This window comes from Cnephaeus nilssonii, assembly GCF_951640355.1.
Source record: "Cnephaeus nilssonii genome assembly, chromosome: 1".
Classification (NCBI taxonomy): domain Eukaryota; kingdom Metazoa; phylum Chordata; class Mammalia; order Chiroptera; family Vespertilionidae; genus Cnephaeus; species Cnephaeus nilssonii.
Window position 1 is genome coordinate 64,907,824 of NC_137072.1, and position 23,595 is coordinate 64,931,418.

General features: G+C 38.5%; 1 protein-coding gene across 2 annotated transcripts in view; it reads right to left on the reverse strand.

The window, feature by feature from the left end:
• The window catches only part of COPS4 (COP9 signalosome subunit 4), a 32,581-nt gene extending 11,518 nt beyond the window's left edge, over positions 1-21,063 (reverse strand). The window contains exons 1-7 of one of the 2 annotated variants that reach the window (XM_079775410.1): positions 20,905-21,063; positions 13,156-13,235; positions 11,290-11,441; positions 10,632-10,735; positions 5,374-5,527; positions 5,065-5,215; positions 468-638 (exon numbers count right to left, since the gene is read on the reverse strand). In XM_079775410.1, coding sequence (XP_079631536.1) covers positions 468-638; positions 5,065-5,215; positions 5,374-5,527; positions 10,632-10,735; positions 11,290-11,441; positions 13,156-13,235; positions 20,905-20,978 — 886 coding nt within the window. In that variant the 5' untranslated portion in view covers positions 20,979-21,063. The remainder of the gene's footprint in view (positions 1-467; positions 639-5,064; positions 5,216-5,373; positions 5,528-10,631; positions 10,736-11,289; positions 11,442-13,155; positions 13,236-20,904) is intronic. The other variant, XM_079775409.1, reaches the window with a different exon arrangement.
• Between the last annotated feature and the right edge of the window lie 2,532 nt (positions 21,064-23,595).

Here is a 23,595-nt window from a genome sequence, read left to right on the forward strand (position 1 = left end):
CAAAAGCAATCTGACTTAAGCAAATACATCCCTTAATTAGGAAACATGACACCAAGTTCTATTCTTATTGGCAACAATTTCACCCTGAATAACCTTGGGCAAGCTACTGTGCCAAATTTTGTTATAACTAAAATTAGACTCAATAATCATTAAACTAATGTTTAAGATTAATTTAGGTACTTATCAAATAGTTTGAGTTTTTTAAAAACCAGTAACTATAAGGCTAGCCTATAATTCTTCTTACCACTTCCCCAAAATGCATATTTCCACAAAATGCTTCCCAATTGGGCTATTTTTATACTTCAAACCCCTATCTATGTCTAATACTCAACCCCAATGTTTTTTTTTAATCAAGTGATATATAACAATGTTACAGGAAGATATCAAGATGCTTCAAATTCAATATACTTTCCACTAGCATGTACCTAAATATTCACTACCACATAGTTATAAAACATGATCATTACCATCAGCTGTAGTTGCTTTTTGGTGAGGCATTAGCATGGCAGCAAATTCTTGAAGTTGATTTCCTCTGATGATCCTATCCAGGTACATTTTCTCTAGGATACCATAAGCAGCAAGTTGCTGGCACCTTTCATCCTTGAAAAGAGTAGCTAGCATTCGAGAACGCTGTTGCCCTAAGGAAAACAAATGTGCATCAAACATTCTCAAAACCTATTTCATCAATGAAAAACAATCTTTCTTATGACCCCATTTTTGCCTACTAAAATATTCAGTCAATTGTCATTATTTGCAATAGTTATCTATATATGTAAAAGCTTAATATGCAAAGTGTCCCCCCAGGAGTTCGACCAACCGGGAGTTCGATCACTCGCTATAACGTGTGCTGACCACCAGGGGGTGGCGCAGAACTAAGGAAGGCCCCAGCCAGCAGCCGGCAGCTGGGAAGGGAGGCCTCAGTCAGCAGCTGGCAGCCACTAGGGATCCTACCTGTGTATGAATTTCATGCACTGGGCCTCTAGTGTTTTATAAAGTTGATGCCAACAGTAAATTAGTGAATACTCAACTGCTGTTCCTAGGAGAAATACAGGAATGTTGTGAGCCTCTAGTCACAACATTTTTGTCAGCTAATCAATATGTAACCTTTGCTTTATGTATGTTTCTGTTTAAAGGCACCTAATCTATAATAATAAAAGTGTAATATGCTAATTAGACCAGATAGCCAAACGACCTTCCGGACAACCTTCTGGATGAAGCCAGAGCTGCAAGGGCCAAGGCAAGCTGCTGCGGCTGCAAGGGCTGAGCCCATTGCACGAATTTCATGCATCGGGCCTCTAATTTACTATATACTGTTGATTCATTAACATTGAACTCACGGCCTACACTAAAACTCATGCCTGAATAAAGCTTATCTGATACACGTATTTTCTCTATCAGGCACATCACAGACTTCCTTCACTTAAGAACACAAGACAGTACTTCAGCACTAGCTTAGGGCCCATTTCAAACATCAAAATCACCATCAAAAAGCACAAAAACGTGAAAAACATGATAGTAACAGGCCACAAAAAAAGAACTTGTTTACAGCATGAGAGCAGAAACAAGGCAGAGCACTGCCTTAGTTAACTCCATCTGGAAACATACTTTGGGAGACTCAAATCATTTGCTGTTCTGCACAAGTCTGCAAATGACAGTGAAAGCACCAGGAGTATTAATTTTGGAGTGACAAATTTTAGCAAGTAGGCAAATGCACAAATATGGAATAATGAGAAACAACGGTATATTCATTTGTGAAGATTAGGATACCCGGTCAAAGGCACGTATCTGGGTTGCAGGTTTGATCCCCTGGCCCAGTCGGGAGCATGTGGGAGGCAACCAATCAATGTGTCTCTCTCACATCAATGTTTTTCTCTCTCTCCCCGCTCCATTCCCTCACTTACACTCTAACAAAATCAATGGGAAAAAATATCCTCTGGTGAGGATTAACAACAAAACTACCTAATAGGATAAAAAAATTGTGGTAATCACATAATGGAATACTACATGAAAATGAAGAAACTATATGTAACAATATGGATAAATTTTATAAAGTTAAGCAAATGAAGCAGGTAAAGCTAATATATACTAATGATTACTCTTGGGGGTGGGGGTGCAGCTAATAACTAGGAGAAAACATGACAGAGGCTTTCAGGATGATGGTAATATTTTGCTTCTTGTTCTGGATGTTGATTACATGATGATGTTCATTTGGGACAATTCATCAGGCTGTACAATTTTTATATGTGCATTCTTCTGTGTGTATATTATACACACACAAAAATAAGAGAAAAAAAGTCCATAGTGATACTAAAAAATAAAAAGGAGGGAAATAAAGAGGAGAGTTTTTATATAGTAGTAGCTAATAAATGCAGAACAGAATTAGCAAATTACCATTTTCACTTTATATTATAGAATATAATGAATAGTCCAGAAAAAATTATTAATAGATAATAAATTATCAAAAGTTAAGAAACAGGATTTTTGTAGTGTCAAAGCAGCACCCCAGAAATTTACAAAATACAAAAGGAACAAAATACCTTTAAAATGGAATTTCTACCTTAACCAAATGACCAAACCCAGCATCACTAACTGTGGGACAAGCTGACATTATATGTCCTCTGATGTGATACAACTGCAAGGACAAAGCATCACTGAGGTATTCTTAATAGAAAAATTTTAACCTGAATCTAATCTAACCTTTGGCTAACTTCTACTTTACAGGAAATAATTGGGATTAAGGAATAAATAAACAATATATACAAAACAAATCTAGAGTGAAGAACATTCCACACAACAACTTCAAAGAGTCAGTATTATTTTTAAGTGAGAAATCTATACAATGTTATATGTTAATTATATCTCAAGAAACTTCAGTTAGGGGCGAGGAATCTATTCTAGACCAAAAATGTTTGAAGACTAAAAAGACAATCACCAAATGCCACACATGAACTTGTTCCTTGTTCAGCGGAAAAAAGGCAGATATAAAAGATATTCCTGAAACAACTTGGGCAATGATGGACCAAATGCTAAATTCTACAGTGGACTCACTGTTAATTTTTTAAGGGATGATGTTGGTATTACAGTTATGTAGAAAAATGTTCTTATTCTTAGGTGATGCGTGATGATATATAAGGAGGTAGTGTTATGATGGCCTACAAGTTACTTTGAAGAGAGAGTATACCTGCTAGATAATAAAACATGTTATGAAGCTATAATAATTCAAAGAACATGGTACCAGTATATTCACAGACAGGCTAATTCAGTGATGGGCAACCTTTTGAGCTTGGTGTGTCAAACTTCGCCAAAAAACTGAGCATAACTCGGTTAGTGTGTCACTTTGAGGAAAAAACTAACTCCAAGACTCTAGTCGCAAATGTTTCATCCTCAGGAGCAGCAAATGTTTCATCCTCGGCATGCGGCCACGTGTCATCAGAAATGGCTACGCGTGTCAGTGCTGACACGTGTGTCATAGGTTCGCCATCACTGGGCTAATTAATGAAACAATACTGTATCCAGAAATCTACTATAATGTGCTTTAAATCAATAGGGTGAAAAAGATGAATTGTTCAATAAAGGATGCTAGGTCAAACGACTAGTCATTTAAGAAAAAAAATTAATTTCCCTATCTCATTCCTTACACTAATATAAGTCCAAATGAATTGGGATTTATAGGTAAATTTAAGTACAAAGTAGACTAAAGTAATCTACACTAGTGATTACTGTTTGAGAGAGGGAGTTGGAGGTAGTGAGCAGGAGAAGGCATGAAAGTCACGGCACAAATCAAGGCAGTGACATGGGTGCCAAACTGTACTGTGACACTCAATAGTCAAAATAAAAATATAGTTTCACTTAAAATGTTCTTGCAGCAGTAAAAAATTATTTTTATTAATTCTTGATACTTGAAACCACATCTTTTTAATATTTTATGTGATGAAATGGAAAATGCACCTAAAGCACTTCTGCTGCAAATGCAAGTACAATAGTTGTCCCCCAGGAAACACTGCATGTTGAACTAGTTTCTTGTTTCTTTTTTCATGGAACATCATTTACATAAAATAATGACTGATAAGTTACAGTTTTTCAGACGTGGGTATCTGGCAGGCATTTTCTTAAAAATGAACAAAGTGGCCTTGGCTGGTGGGGCTCAATTAGTTGAGCGTCCTCCTGTGCACCAAGGGGTAGCTGGTTCAATTCCCGGTTAGGACACATGCCCAGGTTGTGGGCTCAATTCCCAGTAGGGGGCATGCAAGCAGCAGCCAATCGATGTTTCTCTCTCTCCCTCCCCCTACCCTTCTCTCTATAAAATCAATGAAAACATTTTTTTTTTTAAATGAACAAAGTGAGCCTATCACTACCAATCAACAGTATTTGTGGCCCCCGATAAAATTTGAGTTTTCAACAACAACTAAAAAAACCACAGGAATTTTGGAACACGTCCATCTGCCACAATGAACTTAACAGCTTTCCAACAATTAAAGAATTTTCTGATGAGATCAATGGTAATATATTTAATAAACATTCTAAAATTATTTAGAAAAGCCATGGCTTAGAATTCTCAGCATTTCCTCTCAATGCCCTTTCTGCTTTATAAGTTGAGTGATTTATATGATAAAATTTAGTAAAAAGAACAAAAAATAGTTTATTTATATTTATTGGGAAAAAAAGATAAATGCCAAGTCTAAAACTGAGGCTTGACAGTTAAAAAAAAATCCCCAAAGCAATACATTAATTATCATATCACCAATCTCTAGAATTTAATTTTTATCTCCTTCTGTGTAATACTCACTTAATTTTATATCCATGTTTTTCAGTGATATTTTAGAAGAATTAAATTTCATATTACCTCTTAACTATTCCTAATACCTGTGGGTAATAGACTGATACATCCATAATTTAAAATTTTTAAGTTCGCAATCCATTTTATTGCTGTTCCTGTTTAAATGTTTAAACTAAATATACCGTAATTGTATTAATAACACATCCCTTTGCTAAATCCTTTAGTAGTAATGAACCTAAAATATTAAGCAAATTGACTGTTCATTAACACATAAATGACATGTTTACCTGCTGATGCTAAGATGGTACAATGCAAAGCATGTTTTAAGGCCTCTAGTCTTTCACTTTCGTGCACTATTGTCTTGTAAGAGAGCTCATTGTATCTTTGTGCAGCTTCAATGAATTTCCTTCTATAATCAAGAACACGTGCATAGCATACCTATAGGAGAGAAATGTTTCAATTAGGGGGGACATTTTAAAAGCAAAAAATAAAAAAAGAGAAAATTTCTAATATATAATAGTATTTATGATGTTCTGGAGAATCTTAGTATAACACGATTCTCCAATATAAAATTCTAAATAAGCTCATTTGTTTACCTTATAATGTATCTGTAACTGTTCGTTGGTTGATTCATTCTGAAGCAATGATGCTCGATTTATGTAAGCCTCTGCCTGGACTGGATCATCATCCTCTAGATATAGCCTAGCAATCTTCAGGTATGTCTCCAGTTTATAATCCACATTGTACTGTCTAGAATACAACAGAAAAACACGAATGACTATTTTATTTAAAAAAATCATTAGAAGTGGTAGATAATGTTTTTTTCTTTTTTTATTGTGTTAATATGATGGAATCAAGCTTTTTACTGCACTATATTATTGAAAAGCTAAGAAATATTTCCAAAATAAATTTTAATGAATTTTTATTACTTTCATCATCGTTGTTCATATTACTGTTTAGCTTCTTCTAATTCTCAGATAATCTTTTTTTTTTTTTTTTAAATATATTTTATTGATTTTTTACAGAGAGGAAGAGAGAGGGACAGAGAGCCAGAAACATCAATGAGAGAGAAACATCGATCAGCTGCCTCCTGCACACCCCCCACTGGGGATGCGCCCGCAACCAAGGTACATGCCCCTGACCGGAATCGAACCTGGGACCCCTGAGTCCGAAGGCCGATGCTCTATCCACTGAGCCAAACCGGTTCCGGCTCTCAGATAATCTTATAAGTCAAAGACCTATCATATACTACTGGTAGGACTATAAATAAGTCCTGGAGAAAAAACTGGCAATATGCTCTCCAACCATCATTTGAATCCTTTAAATTGCGTATACTCCTTACCCATTATACAGGGTGGGGCAAAAGTAGGTTTATAGTTGTGAGTACATTAAACACAGTATATTCTTGTATTATTATTTATTAATTATTGTATTATTTTTCCATATGAACTGTAAACCTCTTTTGCCACACCCTGTATTTTACCTCTAGAAAATAAATCCCAAGAAAATAATCATGGACATGCATATATATGTATGTATAAAGATATTCATTTGTAAAATTATCCATAAATATCTGTAATGGGGGGAAAATGGAAATCACTGATAATATTTATGGTATTCAATTGAGTTGAATACTGATAGAATACTATACAGTTATTACAGTAATTATTACGTGATAATAGTCATCCTATATTTTAGCTAAGTTAAAAAACTGGATAAAACAAGATAATAAAAGCAATTATCTCTGGGTGGTGAGATTACAAGTGGTTTTCCTTTCTTCCTGATCACAGTGGTCACATTTTATGCACGAAATACAGAACTTAAGACCCTACATAATCCAAAAATCATGTAATTCAGGATTAATCCTCACAGAACAATTAATCCTATTTACCAGCAAAAATGGTGCCACTATGTAGCAACAGAGTTTACAATTGACTTTGCCCCAGATTTGAAATTAATTCTTTAATTAATAAACAAATTCAACTTTTAATCACTTTTACTTTGTTTTAACTTATTTAGAAAAGAATGAAATTTTAATTTCTTTGGTATCCTCACAGTGTTACAGCACTATCAAAATGATAATTACCACCACTGCAAAGAATAATATCTAATTTTATATTTATTTCAACTACCAAACAAAATAAATCAACTGCTCCATGCTAAGGAGAAAATGCTCAAGACAGAATAAGACCAAGGCCATTAAGAAAGCCCCACTCTTTCAAAATATCAAAGAAAAAAGAATTAACAAGAGGCTTTAGAAAGTAAAAGCCTCTTATGAAAGCCTACGTATGAAAGCCTTTTCATATACTGGCTGCTTTTTCAAAGAGCATCACTGCCTAACAATTTCATAAATGCACTAAAGGCAATATGCCTGAAGTAGTATCTGCCTTATCATCACAAATATTAATGGAGACAAAATACAGAATCCCTCATTCACCTGGCAAAAGAGAAGCAGCTGAATATATTTTTATATTTGCCTACTGAAAGGGGAAATGTGTCTAATAATACAATCAAGTCTCACACCTTTCAATCTTTTTGTACAATATACTTTGGATGAATATTTCATAAATACACATAAAAAGGCAAGATTGGTTGAATAGTTACAAACCGTAGTCTTAATTTTTTCTCATTGTTTTTCCATCACTAGCATCTTTCTCTAATATCCCAAACCCAACAATTCATTGAACCCATTATGACCTCCAAACCCGGGATCCTATCACATTGCTGTCTTCTTCCCCTAAAAGGCCTCATTTATCTCCTTACCTAGCTTAACTCTTTTAATCACAATCATTGAATTACACATGCACTCATCTCCCTTGTCTCTCTCATGCTGTCATACTTGTTGGACAAAATCAAACTCTAGTTACACCTAACAGTTTGCCCACTCCTTTCCTGCAACCATGAAACAGAACTCTAATGGAGAAAAGTATTTAACCAATTTGACTGATCTCATTTTAATCACTACAACCTTCAAATGAGCCCTTAATGCTGCCAAGTATACTATACATTCTTAGTCCATTCACTGCCCCACTCTCCTAGAGAATATTTTTTTTATATCCTTGTCTCTCCTCAACCTTACAACTCCCATCCCAAACCACACTTCTAGCTGATGACTCTGACTCCAACTTCACTAAGAATACCGAAGCAATCAGAATAGCTGCACAAACTCCACCACCACCTCATTAATATCTGCACCCACATACTCTGTGTTCCTGGCTATTACTATTCTGCCCACCAGGGAACCTATGGCAATATCTGCAGACATTTTTTATTGTCAAAACTGGGAGTAGTGGTGCTATTGGCATCTAGTGAGTAGAGGCCCCTTATGCTGCTAAACATTTTGTAACACACAGGACAGCCTCCCCAACAAAGAGTCATCCTATCTAAAATGCCAACAGTGCCGCCCAGCCGGCGTGGCTCAGTGGTTGAGCATCGACCTATGAACCAGGTCACAGTTCGATTCCTGGTCAGGGCACATGCCCAGGTTACAGGCTCAATCCCCAGTGGGGGACATGCAGGAGGCAGCCAATGGATGATTTTCTCTCATCAATTTTTCTGTCTCTCTCTCCCGCTTCCTTCCTCTCCCTGAAATAAATTATACACACACACACACACACACACACACACACACACACACACACACACACACGGCCCAATGCACGAAATTCGCGCAAGAGTAGGCCTTCCTTCCCCCGGCTGCTGATACCAGCTTCCCTCTGGCACCTGGGACCTGGCTTCGTCCAGTCTAATTGGCATCCCGGGCTTTATCCGGAAGGTCTGGTATAATTAGCATATTACACTTTTATTATTATAGATAGATATACAGTATATATGTGTGTGTGTGTGTGTGTGTGTATATATATATATATATATATATATATATATATATATATATATATAATGCCAACAGTGCCAAAGTTGAGAAACAGTGCCAAGATAACTATCTATGCTCCTAAATAAAGCCTATCCCTCCACTAGATTCCTTTCCCTCCTGCAGGAATCCTCTCCACTACTCTCCTATATCAAACTTTTGCTTTCCATAGGATTATAAAAGCAAAAATAATCTCTTCTCTGCTATCATCTTCTACCCTATTTCTCTGCTCTCCTTGTGAAAACTTCCCCAGAGTTGCCAATGACAACTGCTCACCATCTCCAATTTCTCTCTTCTCATTCTCTCTCTCTCTCTCTCCCTCCCTCTCTCTCCCTCTCTCTCTCTCTCTCTCTCTCTCTCTCTCTCTCTCTCTCTCTCTCTCTCTCTCTCTCTCGTATATGTGTTTTCTTTTAAACAACTTCAGTCAGGCTTTCACGCTCACCAGTTCACCAAAACAACTTTTGTCAAGATCACCAATGGCCTCCACGTTACTCACTCCTGTGGTTAACCCTCACTCATCTTACTTGACCTATCAGGACCACAGCAGATCACTTGCTCCTTCTCAATACATTTTCCTCCTTTAACTTCTAGGACACGACACACCCCATTCTGGTTTTCTTTTTACCTCAATGGACAATCTTCATTTGCTGTATCTTCCTCCTACCCCTGACCTCTTAATGTTGGAGTGCTCCTGGCCTCAGTAACTCAGTCCTCTTCTCTTCTCTATCTATAGTCCCTCCCTTGGAAATCTCATCCAATCTAATGGCTTTAAATTCCATCTATCTATCAATGATTCACAAATATATATCCCTAGTCCAGACCTCTCTCCTAAACTCCAAACTAGTATATTCAACTCTGTACAAGGTATTTCCACTTGGTTACCACATGTCCGAAACAGAACTCTTGACCTTCCCTCAAAACCTATTCTTCACAACTCCATTTTTCCAGTTGTTCAGACCAAAAATCAAAACTTATCTCGATTCATTTTCTTACATTCCATATCCAGCTCTACCTTAAAAACATACCCAGAATCCAACATTTTTCACAATCTCTATTTCATCTGCAGTAGTGCATAATGTCTCCTAACTAATGGCCCTACTTCCATCATTGCATGCCTACAGTTTATTCTCAACTCAGTCATCAGAATGAATCTTAAAAATGTAAGTCAGATCATGTCAGTCTTCTGTAAAATATGTTCCAAAGGTTCCCCCTCATTTCACTTAAAAATACAAAGGTCTTACAATGGCTTACAAGACCCCACATAATCTAGTCCTTAGTACTCTCTGATCTCATCCTCTATCACTCTCCCCTTTGCTCACTCCATTCCACCCATAATGGTCTCCTTGCTCTTCTTAAAAAACTCCAAGCATGCTCCCATTTTAGGGCCTTTGCACTAGCCATCCTCTCTAAGAGGATCTACTAATACCCTTCCCTCAGAGAGCTCATAGCCATTCACTTACCTCCTTCAAAAGTCTGAGAAGGTGCCCTAACAGGTTTGGCTAAGTGGACAGAGCTTCGGCCTGCGGACTAAAAGGTCCCAGGTTCGATTCCGGTCAAGGGCATGTACCTGGGTTGCGGGCACATCACCAGTAGGAGGTGTGCAGGAGGCAGCTGATGGATGTTTCTCTCTCATTGATGTTTCTAACTCTCTATTCCACTCCCTTCCTCTCTGTAAAAAATCAATAAAATATATTAAAAAAAAAAAAAAAGCCTGAGAAGGTGATATCAGGATCACCCTACCACTCCAATCACCCTATTTAATGATACAACCTTACTTTACTTTTCTCCATAGGCCTTATCACCTTCTAATATACTACAAAATTTATTTATTTATTTATTAAATAGTTTATCATCTGCTTCCAACACTACAATGTAAGGAAAAACATAAGCGAACAATTATACATATCCTTTCTATGTTATGTGTATGTGTATATATACATATATGGATACATATATCCATCCAATATCCACTATTTATTATACTTTTGTCCTGTTTCCAAAGGAATTCCCACCAACACTTGAGCTGCATTTCTCCAATCTTCTTCTTTCTCATATATGGATGCAAGATGCTGTCTTATGGAAGCAACCTGAAATAGTAGGTACACATGTTATATCAATTGCTATTATTTAACTAATTAAAATAAATAAATAACTGTATTGTAACAATTGTCTCATTCAACATAGCAAGCTGGCAAGTATAATTATTAAAAATTTACCTAGACCACCTAAGTTTTTCTATGAATTTTGTATTGATAGAACAACAAAACAGTAAACTGAAACAGCACATTATTACAATGTGGATTATGGCAATAATGTAGTTTAAATATGAAGTTTTGCTTTTATGTTACTGCACAGATAATGCGAATTTTCCTATATTTTCAGCATAATTAACAATTTAACTGATTTTTAAAAACTGTCTAAAGAGTAATATTTGGTGCATAAAATAAAATTGTAATAAATAAGCAAATGTCAGCTGGAGTTACAATGTCCTAATATTTATTTTATTATATATTGTAAAATGCTGTTTACCGCAATTTTGACAAAATGAAAATGAATGATAATCTCCTTAAAAATGTAATAATATCTCTCAAAATAATTACTACTATCTCAAGTTCAAATATCACTGCTCTAGATTTTTTACCTGCTCCTCAAATGAAATGACTCTAGGCTGGATCTTTTCCAAGGTGAAATGATAGATTTCTTTGGCTGTGCTATCAGGCAAGTTAGGGAGATGTGTGCAGAAATCAGTCAGCAACTGCCGAGAGATCACAAGGCTGACATTCTCATTTACCACTTGTCAAAAAAATAAGAAATAAGAAAGCATGAGTAATTCATAAATTTTTTATTAAGCAATTTTACCTAAAATTAACACTAAAAACTGTATGTATTAGTGCAATTTGCAATGCATTATTCCTGGATTTTCACACCCCTATCATCCTATATTACAGAATGAATTTCCTTATACTGAATTATTTGATTACATAATGACTTCAACAAAATAGTAAAACTACCATAACTTTTCTAAGAAATACAAATGGTTGACAAAAAGTTTTAATAGCTGAGCATTCTATGTTATTCCTTTCTCTTCTTTATTTTATACGAAGCAAAGGCACAGAAATACCCCTATTTTATGTCCTTATATCCCACCTAGCTATAAAAAGGAGTTAAAGAAGAAAACGGTGAAATAATTTTCATGAAATTTAATAAAGCAAATAGTGACAGTGAACACCACTTATATTTTCCAATAAAAACAACAAATAAGAACTTAGGTCAGCACAGGGAGCGGGCCTAAGCCATCAGTCGGACACCCCCTGAGGGCTCCCAGACTGCGAGAGGGCACAGGCCAGGCTGAGGGACCCCACCCCCACCGCAAGTGCACAAATTTCATGCACCAGGCCTCTAGTATATTATAATGTATTAATATATTAATCAGTTTATAATATATTATTTGGAATTCATAATTAAATACTGGTTGTAACTGAGAAAACAGTTTCATTACAAGTGCCATTAGACACAAAGCTGTTAAAAAGAATTTACTACACAAACTAGCACTTATCAGGGAAATACAAGTAAATGAGGACAATAAATCAGAAAAATTAGTTTCTAGTCTGGGCTCTGCCACTGACTAACTGAATGTCCCTTGGGGTAAAAGTGACTTAATCTTGACTTTTTTTTATAATATATTATACAAGAATATATCTATATTCTGCAGTCACCGTTATTAAAAGGAACCGGTGTGGTAGATATTATGTATGAAAACACACTGTAAACTGTAAAGTACTATCAAGTATTGCTGATATTGTTAATACGATATCAATTTGAGCCTGAATTCTGAGTAATTTTCAAGATAACTGAAGTAAGAAAGGGGGTGGGGAGTGTCTTAAAATATGAAAATTTCTAGTTCCTATTCAAAAGGAATGATCCTAACATTAATAAAGCTCATTCATACACAGCACTTATTATATGCCAGGTACTATTCTAAGCACTTTATTATGTATAATAACTCAATTAATCTCCCAACAATTCTATAGGGTACATATCATACCCTCACTGTATAGACAAGGAAAAGAAGGCACAAAGAGGTTAAAGAAGAAGACACAGCTAATAAAACAGTAGACTAGGATTTGAATGCAATCTACTTTCTTTGTCACTATGCTACATTGTCTCTTATCAGTTTCTAGCATCAATAACTATACAAAATTTTAATTGGGAATATAACTCTGGAGACAATTCATTTTAAAAAATCAAGTTGTAAATAGTTTAAATTCTAAAATAAATCCATCAATTTCAATGTTGTAAGTATGCAAAACAGTTTATTTTTGTATTATTATTTATTAATTATTGTATTATTTTCCATATGAACTGTAAACCTACTTTGCCCCTCCCTGTATATGTAACTTAATCTCATAAAAATTATATTGATAATTTGATATAAGACAAGACTGAGGCAAGCTTTAAAGTCCTACTCAGTAATACAAAGCAAATATGGAATTTTCATTACACTTACTTGCTTCCACAAAAGCTTTCAAAGCTTCTAGTTGTTCTGCCCCAGATAACTGAATGGCTTTTTCCAGGATCTGACGATACCTAAAACAATACCAAAAAAATAAATGTTCAGAGGGCACTATATATTCTAATGTTTACAATGGTATTTATTCATTTCTATTTACCTTGGTGTCTTTCCTAGTGCTTTCTTTTCTGGTTTTCTTTATAGTACACCACAGATTTCCTTTTTTTAAAGTTTCTAGTCCATCACAAGAAAGAGTGACTCTATAATTACAAGTTACTGGATCTAAGGTGCCACTTTTGCTTGAAAGTTGTAGTTTTGAATTTAAACCAAAAAGTCAAATTTCCTTTCAAATGCCTTAAATGATAAGCCATTATTTCCTTCAATTATGTGTTACAGAGACACACGAGAACATTATAAAAGGTGACCCAGAACCCTTTCCTCTTGTGGACCTAATGAATCTAGGGTCACCAACACTAGAATAATATCGACTAGACAATTAAACCAAATATTAGAGGTTGAATGTCTTAGTGAGAGGCAACTGATTAATGTATCTCTTTCACATCGACGTTTCTCTCTCTCCTTTCTTCCATAAGATCAATTTTTTTGAAATAATTCTTTATTGTTGAAAGTATTTCATGTCCCTTTTTTCCCCACTGACCCCCTCTAGACACACACTGACCCCCTCTAGACACCCTACCCTGCCCCAGGCCTTCAGCACCCTACTGTCTGTGTCCATGGGTTATGCATACAAGGTCTTTGGTTAATTACCTCCCACCCACCCACCCTCCCCTGCCTTCCCTCTGAGATCTCTCACTCTGTTCAATGTTTCCATGTCTCTGGATCCACTCCATTCATCAGTTTGTTTTATTACTTAGATTCTACATATGAGTGCGATTTAAGATCAATTTTAATAAAAAATATTTTAATATTATGGAGGAAAGTATATTTCATTAATTAAGGCACCTTGCATCTGTCCTATCTATTTATCAACAATTTTTACTGAGCATTTATTATGTATATGCATATGTATATGAACTAAATAAAGGTAAGTCAATTCATGATTTTTTGGCACTTGAATCTGGAAGTAAATAAAACATATACATATGAAAATGTACCACAGTCACTATTTAAGACCAAAATGAATGAAACAGGCATGTATTAATAGATCTTTCATTTATAGTAATGGTGAACTAGATGATTAGACCAAACCTACCTCAAAAAATAAAAAGCTGAAAGAAATAAAAAAAATTAACAGCATAAAATCCTAACAAAAAGAGAAAACAGGTGAGAATAGGAGCATAAAGATATAAATAATAGCATCTGCCTGAAAGCATTTGCAGACTCTGGAAAGACAGCTGAGAGGTAGAGTGGTACTTTTGATGGGGAGGAGGTAGGTTCTGCTTTGGGACATTATGCCATTTGCTGGAAAAACTGAGAAGCAAGTTGCAATTTCTTGCAGAATCAGGATCTCAGTTCCTAGCCGGCCAAAGGAAGGGACACTAGCACTTTAGAAATAAGAGTACAAATCTTTTTCAAGGATCACAAAGGAAAAGCAAAAAAATTCTGAAGCCTAAGGCTAGCACCCTCAGGTGTCTGGAAGAAGGAAATGAAAATACTCTCTGAAAGGTAACATCCTAGGACTCCTACTGTTTTTAAAAACATACTTTAAATCATTTACCCAACAAATGAATATTACAAGGCACATGACAATATGATCTAGAATCAACAAAAGCAACAGACAATAACAACCAACAGGGACTTTAGATACTGGAGTAATCAAAAAGACTGTATGTAATACAATCATGTTTATGGAGATAAAGATAAGCTTTAAGTTTCAGCAAGAAACTAGGAATCATGAAAAGTGTTACTTGAAAAAAAACTACCAAAAACTATAGAACTACAAAAATACTATAACCAGCCCTGGCTAGGTAGGTCAGTTGGTTTGAGCATTATCCCGATATACTAAGGTTGTGGGTTCCATCCCTGGTTAGGGCACATACAAGAATCAACCAATGAATACATAAATAAGTGGAACAACAAATCGATGGTCTCTCTCTCTCTCTCTCTCTCTCTCTCTCTCTCTCTCTCTCCCTCCCCCCCACTTCCCTCTCTCAAATCAGTCAATAAAATAAAATATATATATTAAAAATATACTATAACCAAACTTAAAAACTCAATGGAGTTCGTAAAGGCACATTTGAAGAATTGATAAACTAAGAGGCAGGTCAGAATAAAGCACTGAAATGGTAAGTACAGAAGACAGGATAAGAGATACACAGAGATCACAGTAAGAGAACCTAACAGGGGTTTCAGTGGCGTCTTAGAGGGGAAAACAGAATGAAACAGAGGCAACATTTAAAGAGATATAGCTGAAATTTTCTCAGGACAATGAAAGAATACAATATTGATTCAAGAAATAAAATGAAGCTCCACAGGATAATGTGGTGGAGCATTTACAGAAAGAGGCCACAGTTCTTTTACTGACTGTATCTATGTGACTTTATAGCTCTTCACATCAAGAAGTGGTTTATTTCCCCACCCTTTGATCTGGGCTTGTTTTGACCAATAGAATGCAGTAGGAGTGAAGTGCCTGTTCTGAAACTAACCTCAAGAGGCCTTATATGTTTTTATCTCTTGGAACTCTGCTGCTGCCACGTGAACAAGGCCAGGCTAACCTATTGAATAATGAAATATGTAGCTCAATCACCTCCACTTGCCCCAGCCAACACACAGAAGCAGAGCTGTCTACCTCACCTGCAGCTGACTAAAGGCACGTGTGGGAGCCCGTGTGGAACCAAGGTCATGTGTAGCTGAGAAGAACCATCCAGCTAGGCCCAGCCCAAACTGTCAACCAACAGAATTATGAGCTAAATAAATGATTGTTGTTTTAAGCCACCAAGTTTTCCAGAGGTTTTATTTCACAGCAAAACCTAACTAACATAGACATACAAAAACAAATCCACACACACAATCATAATGAAGTTGTGGAAATTAAAGATAAAAATCAAAACAGGCTAAGTGTTAATATAATTTTTTAGGAGAGAGAATTTCCTAATGAGGTTGATCTTTAAGCATTCTAAATATTTCAACTTTAGTGTAAGGAGGAAAGAATGGAGGAAAGACAGGCCTTCTAGGCAAAAAAAAAAAAAAAAAATCACCATTCTGAAATGTAGTCCAGTTTGGTGAAAACAGAACAAGGCCAAAAAAGGAAGATGTGTTTAGAATTAAGGGCTATGAGCCAAGCAGGCTATATTCTGGCTTTGCTACTAGCTACATGACCTTGGAGCAATGTATTTCACCTCTGTACTTCAGTTTTCTCATATGTAATATAATATTATTTTTTAAGGATTATTGAAAATGTAAGTAAACTTGCGCTTGGCACAGAGTAAACATTAAATGCCAGGGAACTTCACTCTTGAGATGGGAACCACTAAACTGTTGGATATGGGAATAACAAAGGGCCAAGAATCTGGGCGTTTAAGGTTATACAGCCTAGGGGGGGGGGGGGGGGGGGGAGGTAGTGGTGTGTGTGTGTATCCTCCATTGTTCGACAGTTCTATTCCATACTAATTCAAAGTCTACCTCTGTAAGGCAGAGGAGTCTATTTTCTTTTCTGCAAACCAGCTTTTCTAATAATCAAAGGCGGCTAAAAGGCCTGACATTACTTTCCTTTATCCAGGCTAACAGCTGTTTATAAAATGATGAAATGTTTAGACTCCAAAGGTCCTATACCCCAGAACTGGAAAGAAAAGAAAAACATAAAAGCTTCTAGCTCTATAGGATTAACTCAACAAATACCTAGACTCCAACCTCTATGGTAAAGGTAAAAAATATATAGAGAGCCCGGCCGGCATGGCTCAGTGGTTGAGCATTGACCTATGAATCAGGAGGTCAGCGTTCGATTCCAGCACATGCCCGGGTTATGGTCTCGATCCCCAGTGAAGGGTGTGCAGGAGGCAGCTGATTAGTGATTCTCTCTCATTATTGATGTTTCTATATCTCTCTCCCTCTCCATTCCTCTCGGAAATCAATAAAAATATATAAAAAAAAAAAAAAGAAGAAGAAGAAGAGGAGCAACTAACCAGGTCCAGTGTGTGGATGGGTATGAGTGTATATTGGGGGTTGTTCACAGAAGACTTTAGGAAGAAATAGCATCTGGCCTTGGTCAGTGTGCCTTGGGCGACCAGGCCAGCAGGGGAGGGCAGTTGGGGGCGATCAGGCTGGCAGGGGAGGGCAGTTGGGGGATCAGGCCGGCAAGGGAGGGCAGTTGGGGACGATTGGGCCGACATGGGAGCAGTTAGATGTCAATCAGGCCGGCAGGGGAGAGGTTAGGGGGCAATCAAGCTGGCAGGCAGAAGTGGTTAGGGGCAATCAGGCAGGCAGGCAGGCAGGCAAGTGGTTAGGAGCCAGCAGTCTCTGATTGTGAGAGGGATGTCCAACTGCCAGTTTAGGCCTGATCCCAGTCAGACATCCCCCAAGGGGTCCCAGATTGGAGAGGGTGCAGGCGGGCTGAGGGACGCCCCCCCCCCCCCCGCATGAATTTCGTGCACTGGGCCTCTAGTAATAAAATAAAAATAAACAAAAGCAGTGTACAAAATTTGCAAAAATGCTTTTCATATGGCCAAATATGTCAATTTTACAGCTGCTGTATTCATTCATAGTTATAGAAAATCATTTTTAATTGAAGTTTTGGCAACAAAAGGATAGGTTTAAAATGTGGTTTTTAGAATAGGCAAACTTGAATTCAAATTTAAGTTCTGCACCTTTCTAGCATTTATTAAATCAATCACTATTTATTGAATGACTACTCGGTTGTAGATAGCCTGTTAATCAGTGAGAATACACAGTATCAATATTTTAGAGACATTTTCTCCATCATTCCTTAATATGGAACCCTTCGTTACTAACTCCTAATGTAAAACCCAAAACTACTGATATATTTCAAGAGTGTTTCTCTCATAAAACATGTAGCTGGAGGAACTGTTTTATTATGAAAACTAGAGGCCCGGTGCACGAAATTCATGTGGGGGTGGGGGGTGTTCCTCAGCGCAGCCTGCACCCTCTCCAATCTGGGATCCCTCTCACAATCTAAGACTGCTGGCTCCCAACCACTCACCTGCCTGCCTGCCTGCCTGATTGCCCCTAACCACTTCTGCCTGCCAGCCTAATCACCCCCTAACCACTCCCCTGCCAGCCTGATCAATGCCTAACTGCTCCCCTGCTGGCCCGATTGCCCCTAAATGCCCTCCCCTGCTGGCCTGGTTGCCCCTAATTGTCCTCCCCTGCAGGCCTGGTTGCCCCCAACTGCCCTCCCCTGCAGGCCTGCCCCCCCCAACTGCCCTCCCCTGCAGGCCTGGTTCCCCCCAACTGCCCTCCCCTGCAGGCCTGGTTCCCCCCAACTGCCCTCCCCTGCAGGCCTAGTCCCCCGCAACTGCCCTCCCCTGCAGGCCTGGGTCCCCCCCAACTGTCCTCCTCTGCCAGCCCAGTCACCCCTAACTGCCCTCCCCTGCTGGCCTGATCGCCCACAACTGCCCTCCCCTGCTGTCCATCTGTGGCGGCCATCTTGTGTCCACATGTGGGCAGCCATCTTTGACCACATGGGGGTGGCCATCTTGTGTATTGGAGTGATGATCAATTTGCATATTACCTCTTTATTATATAGGATAAATATCCTGACACGTTCTTGCTCAGATAGGACCAGATATGTACTGCAGGCAAGGCCAACAATTTCTTCAAAAAGCACTAGCTATCAGTTATCAAGCGAATTATTTCAATTACTCTTCACAATAAACCATGGGGTAGTCTGTTACAGTATTGGCCTCCAATGAATTATGCCTCCCTCTGACCATGCACCTTTGCAATGTAACTTGGCCACTCCTTCCATAAATCGGGGCTGGTCTTGTGACTTACTCTGATCAATACTTGAGAACTGATGTTGTGAGACTTTCAAGGCTAGCCATAAGAGGTTTTGCAGCTTCCACTCTGACCCTCTTCGTCCTGTAAGGAAGCCTTGACTAAACCATTGAATGAGAGAGCATGTAGAGAAAGAGACCCAGCCAACAGCCAGAGATGTATGGGTGTCCATTTTAGCCCACCAGCCCCAGCTAAGCTGCCATCTAACTGCACCAGCATGAGTGAGCCCACACAAGACCAGCAAAACAGCCCAGTTAACCCAAAGAATCCTGAAAAATAATAGCTGTTTTACACCACTAAGTTTTGGGTTTGTTACACAGCAATAAATAACTGAAGCACACAATAATATAGCTACTATTGTTTATCTGCAATTCAGAACTAGGAAAGTAAATGTTTAAGTTTCAGATATCTGCAAATACATGAAAACTATATCTCTTCTGATAACTAATGCACTTATTTTTTTCAACAAAACATAAGGGAAATCAAGCATGGGGGAAAATATAAACTAGTTTACTTTCATCCAAACCTATAAAAAAAAACACATGCAAAAAGCATTGAGCCATGAAGACATATTCAACTTATTTCCAACTCACAGAATATATCAATATGGAATGAATAGCTTTAATAATAATAGTAACAAAGATAATCTTATGGCACTTTCTAAGTGTCAGGTATATACACACACATACTCATTCTGACCCACTCAAGAATAAGTCCTCTAATCATTTCCATTTACCTGAGGGGAAAATTGCCGCTGGAAGTAAAGCCCAAGATACACAGCAAAATTTCTCAGTGATAAAAGTAGATTACATTTACCGCCAAAAAAAAAGGCAGCACAGCCTATATAAAACAGATTTCCAACGTCCAGGGAAAAGCAGGTGTATCCCATTAACATAGATCTAAGTGATCTCAGCTGTCAGAATGTAAATATTGGGATCAATTTGAGAAGCATACTGTAAACAGAATGCATGTTCATTACAAAAGAGCAGCCTGTGAAATTTACAAAGAGAAACGGACAATAGATATATCTACCTATGATTAGCAGTGCTGACAGGCACAACATGTCACAATTTTAACCTGGAGTGGACCTAAGCCCTCTACAATATAAATTGCGACAAAACTGCCAAACAATCCAGGTTCTTGCAAACATCCCTAACTCTCTACACATCCTGATCCATATTATGAGGACATCAATCATCGCTCCTCGGCCTTTTGGGTAAGATCAAACGTAGGTATGAGGCCATCAGCCCATGGGCCCTGCTTCAGAGTTGGTGGCGGACAGAGAGTACCCAAAACACAAGGACCCCTAGAACATGGTCCAAGAGGTTGTGGACGACATGATAGCGGCCATCCCTCCTCAGCCCCCAACCGCCTAAAGAAACCATCTCCCTGGAAAACTCTGCATCGAGGTCCCCGAATATAAATCCCCCTCAATTAAAAAAGAAAGAAAGAAAGAAAGAAAAGGTCCAAAGAGAGGTCAGAATTCGGTGTGAGAGACCAGCCAGCTATGGGAAGAGGCACCAGGGAAGGCTGAGAAGGCCGTGAGAGCAATCGTCCCTCAGACCGCGCTTCCGGAAAGTTGTGAGACAGTAAGGATGCTATCGAGGGCTGAACCAGTTGGCAGTCCCCCCCCCCCCCCCCCCCCGAGGCCTGCGACCCCACGGGCTCCCCGCTTTCCGCTGCCTGCAGCTTTTGCCTCCACCACCTACCTCAGGCCCGCCCCCTTGATCCTCAGGCCGGCTACTACCACACATCCGAAAGCCGCCGTCAAACCAAGGAGAACCAGTCTGTGGCTTCCCTCCTACTCCTCCCATGGCTCTCGGAAATACTCACTTGCCCGCCAGATCTTTATGAGAGCCGCTCGAGTTCATGAGCTGGGCCAAATCCTGTCGCACGGCCGCCGCCATCTTTCTCTCAGCTCAGCCGAGGCTGCCGGGCCTCACAACCAAAAAGGAAACGAGTATAGTCCTCCAGAGCTCAGCCAGAAGGAACCCGAGATGCCACAGAGTAGCATCTGTGTGGGCCAGAGCGCCGCAGGTGCGAGCCTACGCTAGGTCCGCCCCCGGGCGGGGAATGACGGGAAGCTCCACTCCGCTAGTCTGAGGCCCGCCCAGGCCTCTCGCACGCTCCCACTTTGGATTGGCGGATAAACTCCAAGTGTGGTTTGTGCAACTCCAGTAAGTTCCGGGTAGCAAAATGACCGCATTTTCATTAAGTTCCGTGCCTCACGCCTATGGTTTATCGTTTTTTTTTTTTGTTCTTTAAGATAGCTCTTAAACTACCTGTAGTAAAGAATCAGTTGTTTTTTTTTGCCAATTCACCACAGACAGGTACTTTTGTAAAACGCAATTTAAAACGTCCACATTCCTCCTCGTACTCTGTACTCTTTTTATAGGTTAATCATACATCCCAGTTTGTCCAGGATATTGCCATTTTCCATCTGTTGTCCTGGAGTAATTATTAATAACAAGCCCTTTCACTCTAGAAACTGTACCATTTGGAAGACGAAGTATACAGTCATCCTACCTTAAATGTAATTGTATTTATTACTCATATATCCTTACAGAATATCTTTCTGAACATAAAGAAATGTAAATTTGTATTCTTTCTTGCTTTCACAAAAGATAACACAGCATATCATTATTCCGCTCTTGATTTTTTTTCATTTTTTCTGGAAATCTTTCCATGTAAGTTCAGCGAGCTCCTTCATTTTGTTTTAGATCTGGAGAGCATTACATAAAATGAGGGGATGCCATAGTTTATTTAATCCTTACAGCTAGACACTTAAGTTGTTTGTAATCAACCAATGCTGCAATGAATAACCTTGTACATACATCATCTGATATGTGTATAGGTAGAATACATTCCAAGAAGAATGTCAAAGCAGAGATTTACTTACAATTTTTATAGATATTGCCAAATTGCACTTTATAGGGACGATTTTGCCTTTCTATCAGAAATATGTAGGAGTGCAATTTTCTACAGCCTTGCCTACAAAGGATGTCAGACTTTTGAATTTTTCACATCTTGATATGGGAAAAATAGCATGTCCCCTCTCTTGGCAAGGTGAAAGAAAAGAAGACCAGGATAAGGAAATCTTTAAGAAAGTGTTATGGAGATTGCCCACATCAATTTAGATCTCACTCCATTGGCAAGAATTTTGACAAACAATCATGCCTAGCAACAGTGAGACTGGAAATTTTGTTTCTAATTGGGCAAACTTATGCCCAGGAAAAAGGAAAGGATGGGTTTATATATTTTTTACAGAGAGGAAGAGAGAGGGATAGAGAGTTAGAAACATCGATGAGAGATAAACATCGATCAGCTGCCTCTTGCACACCCCCTACTGGGGATGTGCCCACAACCAAGGCACATGCCCTTGACCGGAATCGAACCCGGGACCCTTGAGTCCGCAGGCCGACGCTCTATCCACTGAGCCAAACCGGTTTTGGCGAAAGGATGGTTTTAGAGGGATCATCAGTAGTGTCTACCACACTGTCCCTCTCACCTAAATATCTGTGTGTGTCCTTTTTTTTTTTTTTTTTTGTACTCTTCTTCTTAAAGAATACTTTCAACCCTAAAGAAGAAAGTTTAATTTCCTATTTAATTTTTTAAAAAATGTTTATTGATTGATGAAAGAGAGATATGGAGAGAGAAACATCTATTTGTTGTTCCACTTATTTATGTATTCATTGGTTGATATTTGTATCTGCCCTGACTGGGGATGGAACCCATAACCATGGCATATTGAGATGATGCTCTAACATGAGATACCCAACCAGAGCTCCCATTTAGTTTCTATGTCAGCTCAAAATCCAGGATGTCTGATGATACACAATGTTCTCCATCAGGTCAGGTTGTGGATTTTCATGGTCCAAAGACATATAAACTATAAAACAAATTATCTGCCTCGTGCCCGTACATGTAATACAAAACAGCAGTGGAGCAGGAACAGGATAACCACAGTTAAACCTCTGAAAAAGAATGGGAAACACAGCAATTACTTGTCCATAGCAATGGTGGAATCCTGGATAGGAATTATGAACACCCACCACCCTGGTAGTGGAGAAAGTTCCTTGATTAAACTCTAATTCTGCTATTTCAGAGGCTCTCAATTGTGTATTACATTCTGTGGGCCAACTTTGTCCTTTGAATACAGATTAACTGGATGTTGGAGAATATTCCCTCTTTGAGGGAATGCCTTAGGGCTTGAACAATTGGAGGCTTTTGTAGGCCAGGTTTTTCAGTGTTTTTACTTTTTAAAATATAATTTCAGCCCTGGCTGGCTAGCTCAGTTAGTTAGAGCATTGTCCCCATATGCCAAGGTTGCAGACTTGATCCCTACTCAGGGCACATACAAGACTCAACTAATGAATGCGTGAATAAATAGAAGAACAGCCCAGCCAGCGTAGCTCAGTGGTTGAGCATCAACCCAGGAACCAAGAGGCCGCTGTTTCAATTCCCGGTCAGGGCACATGCCCAGGTTGCGGGCTTGATCCCCTGTGGGGGATGTGCAAGAGGCAG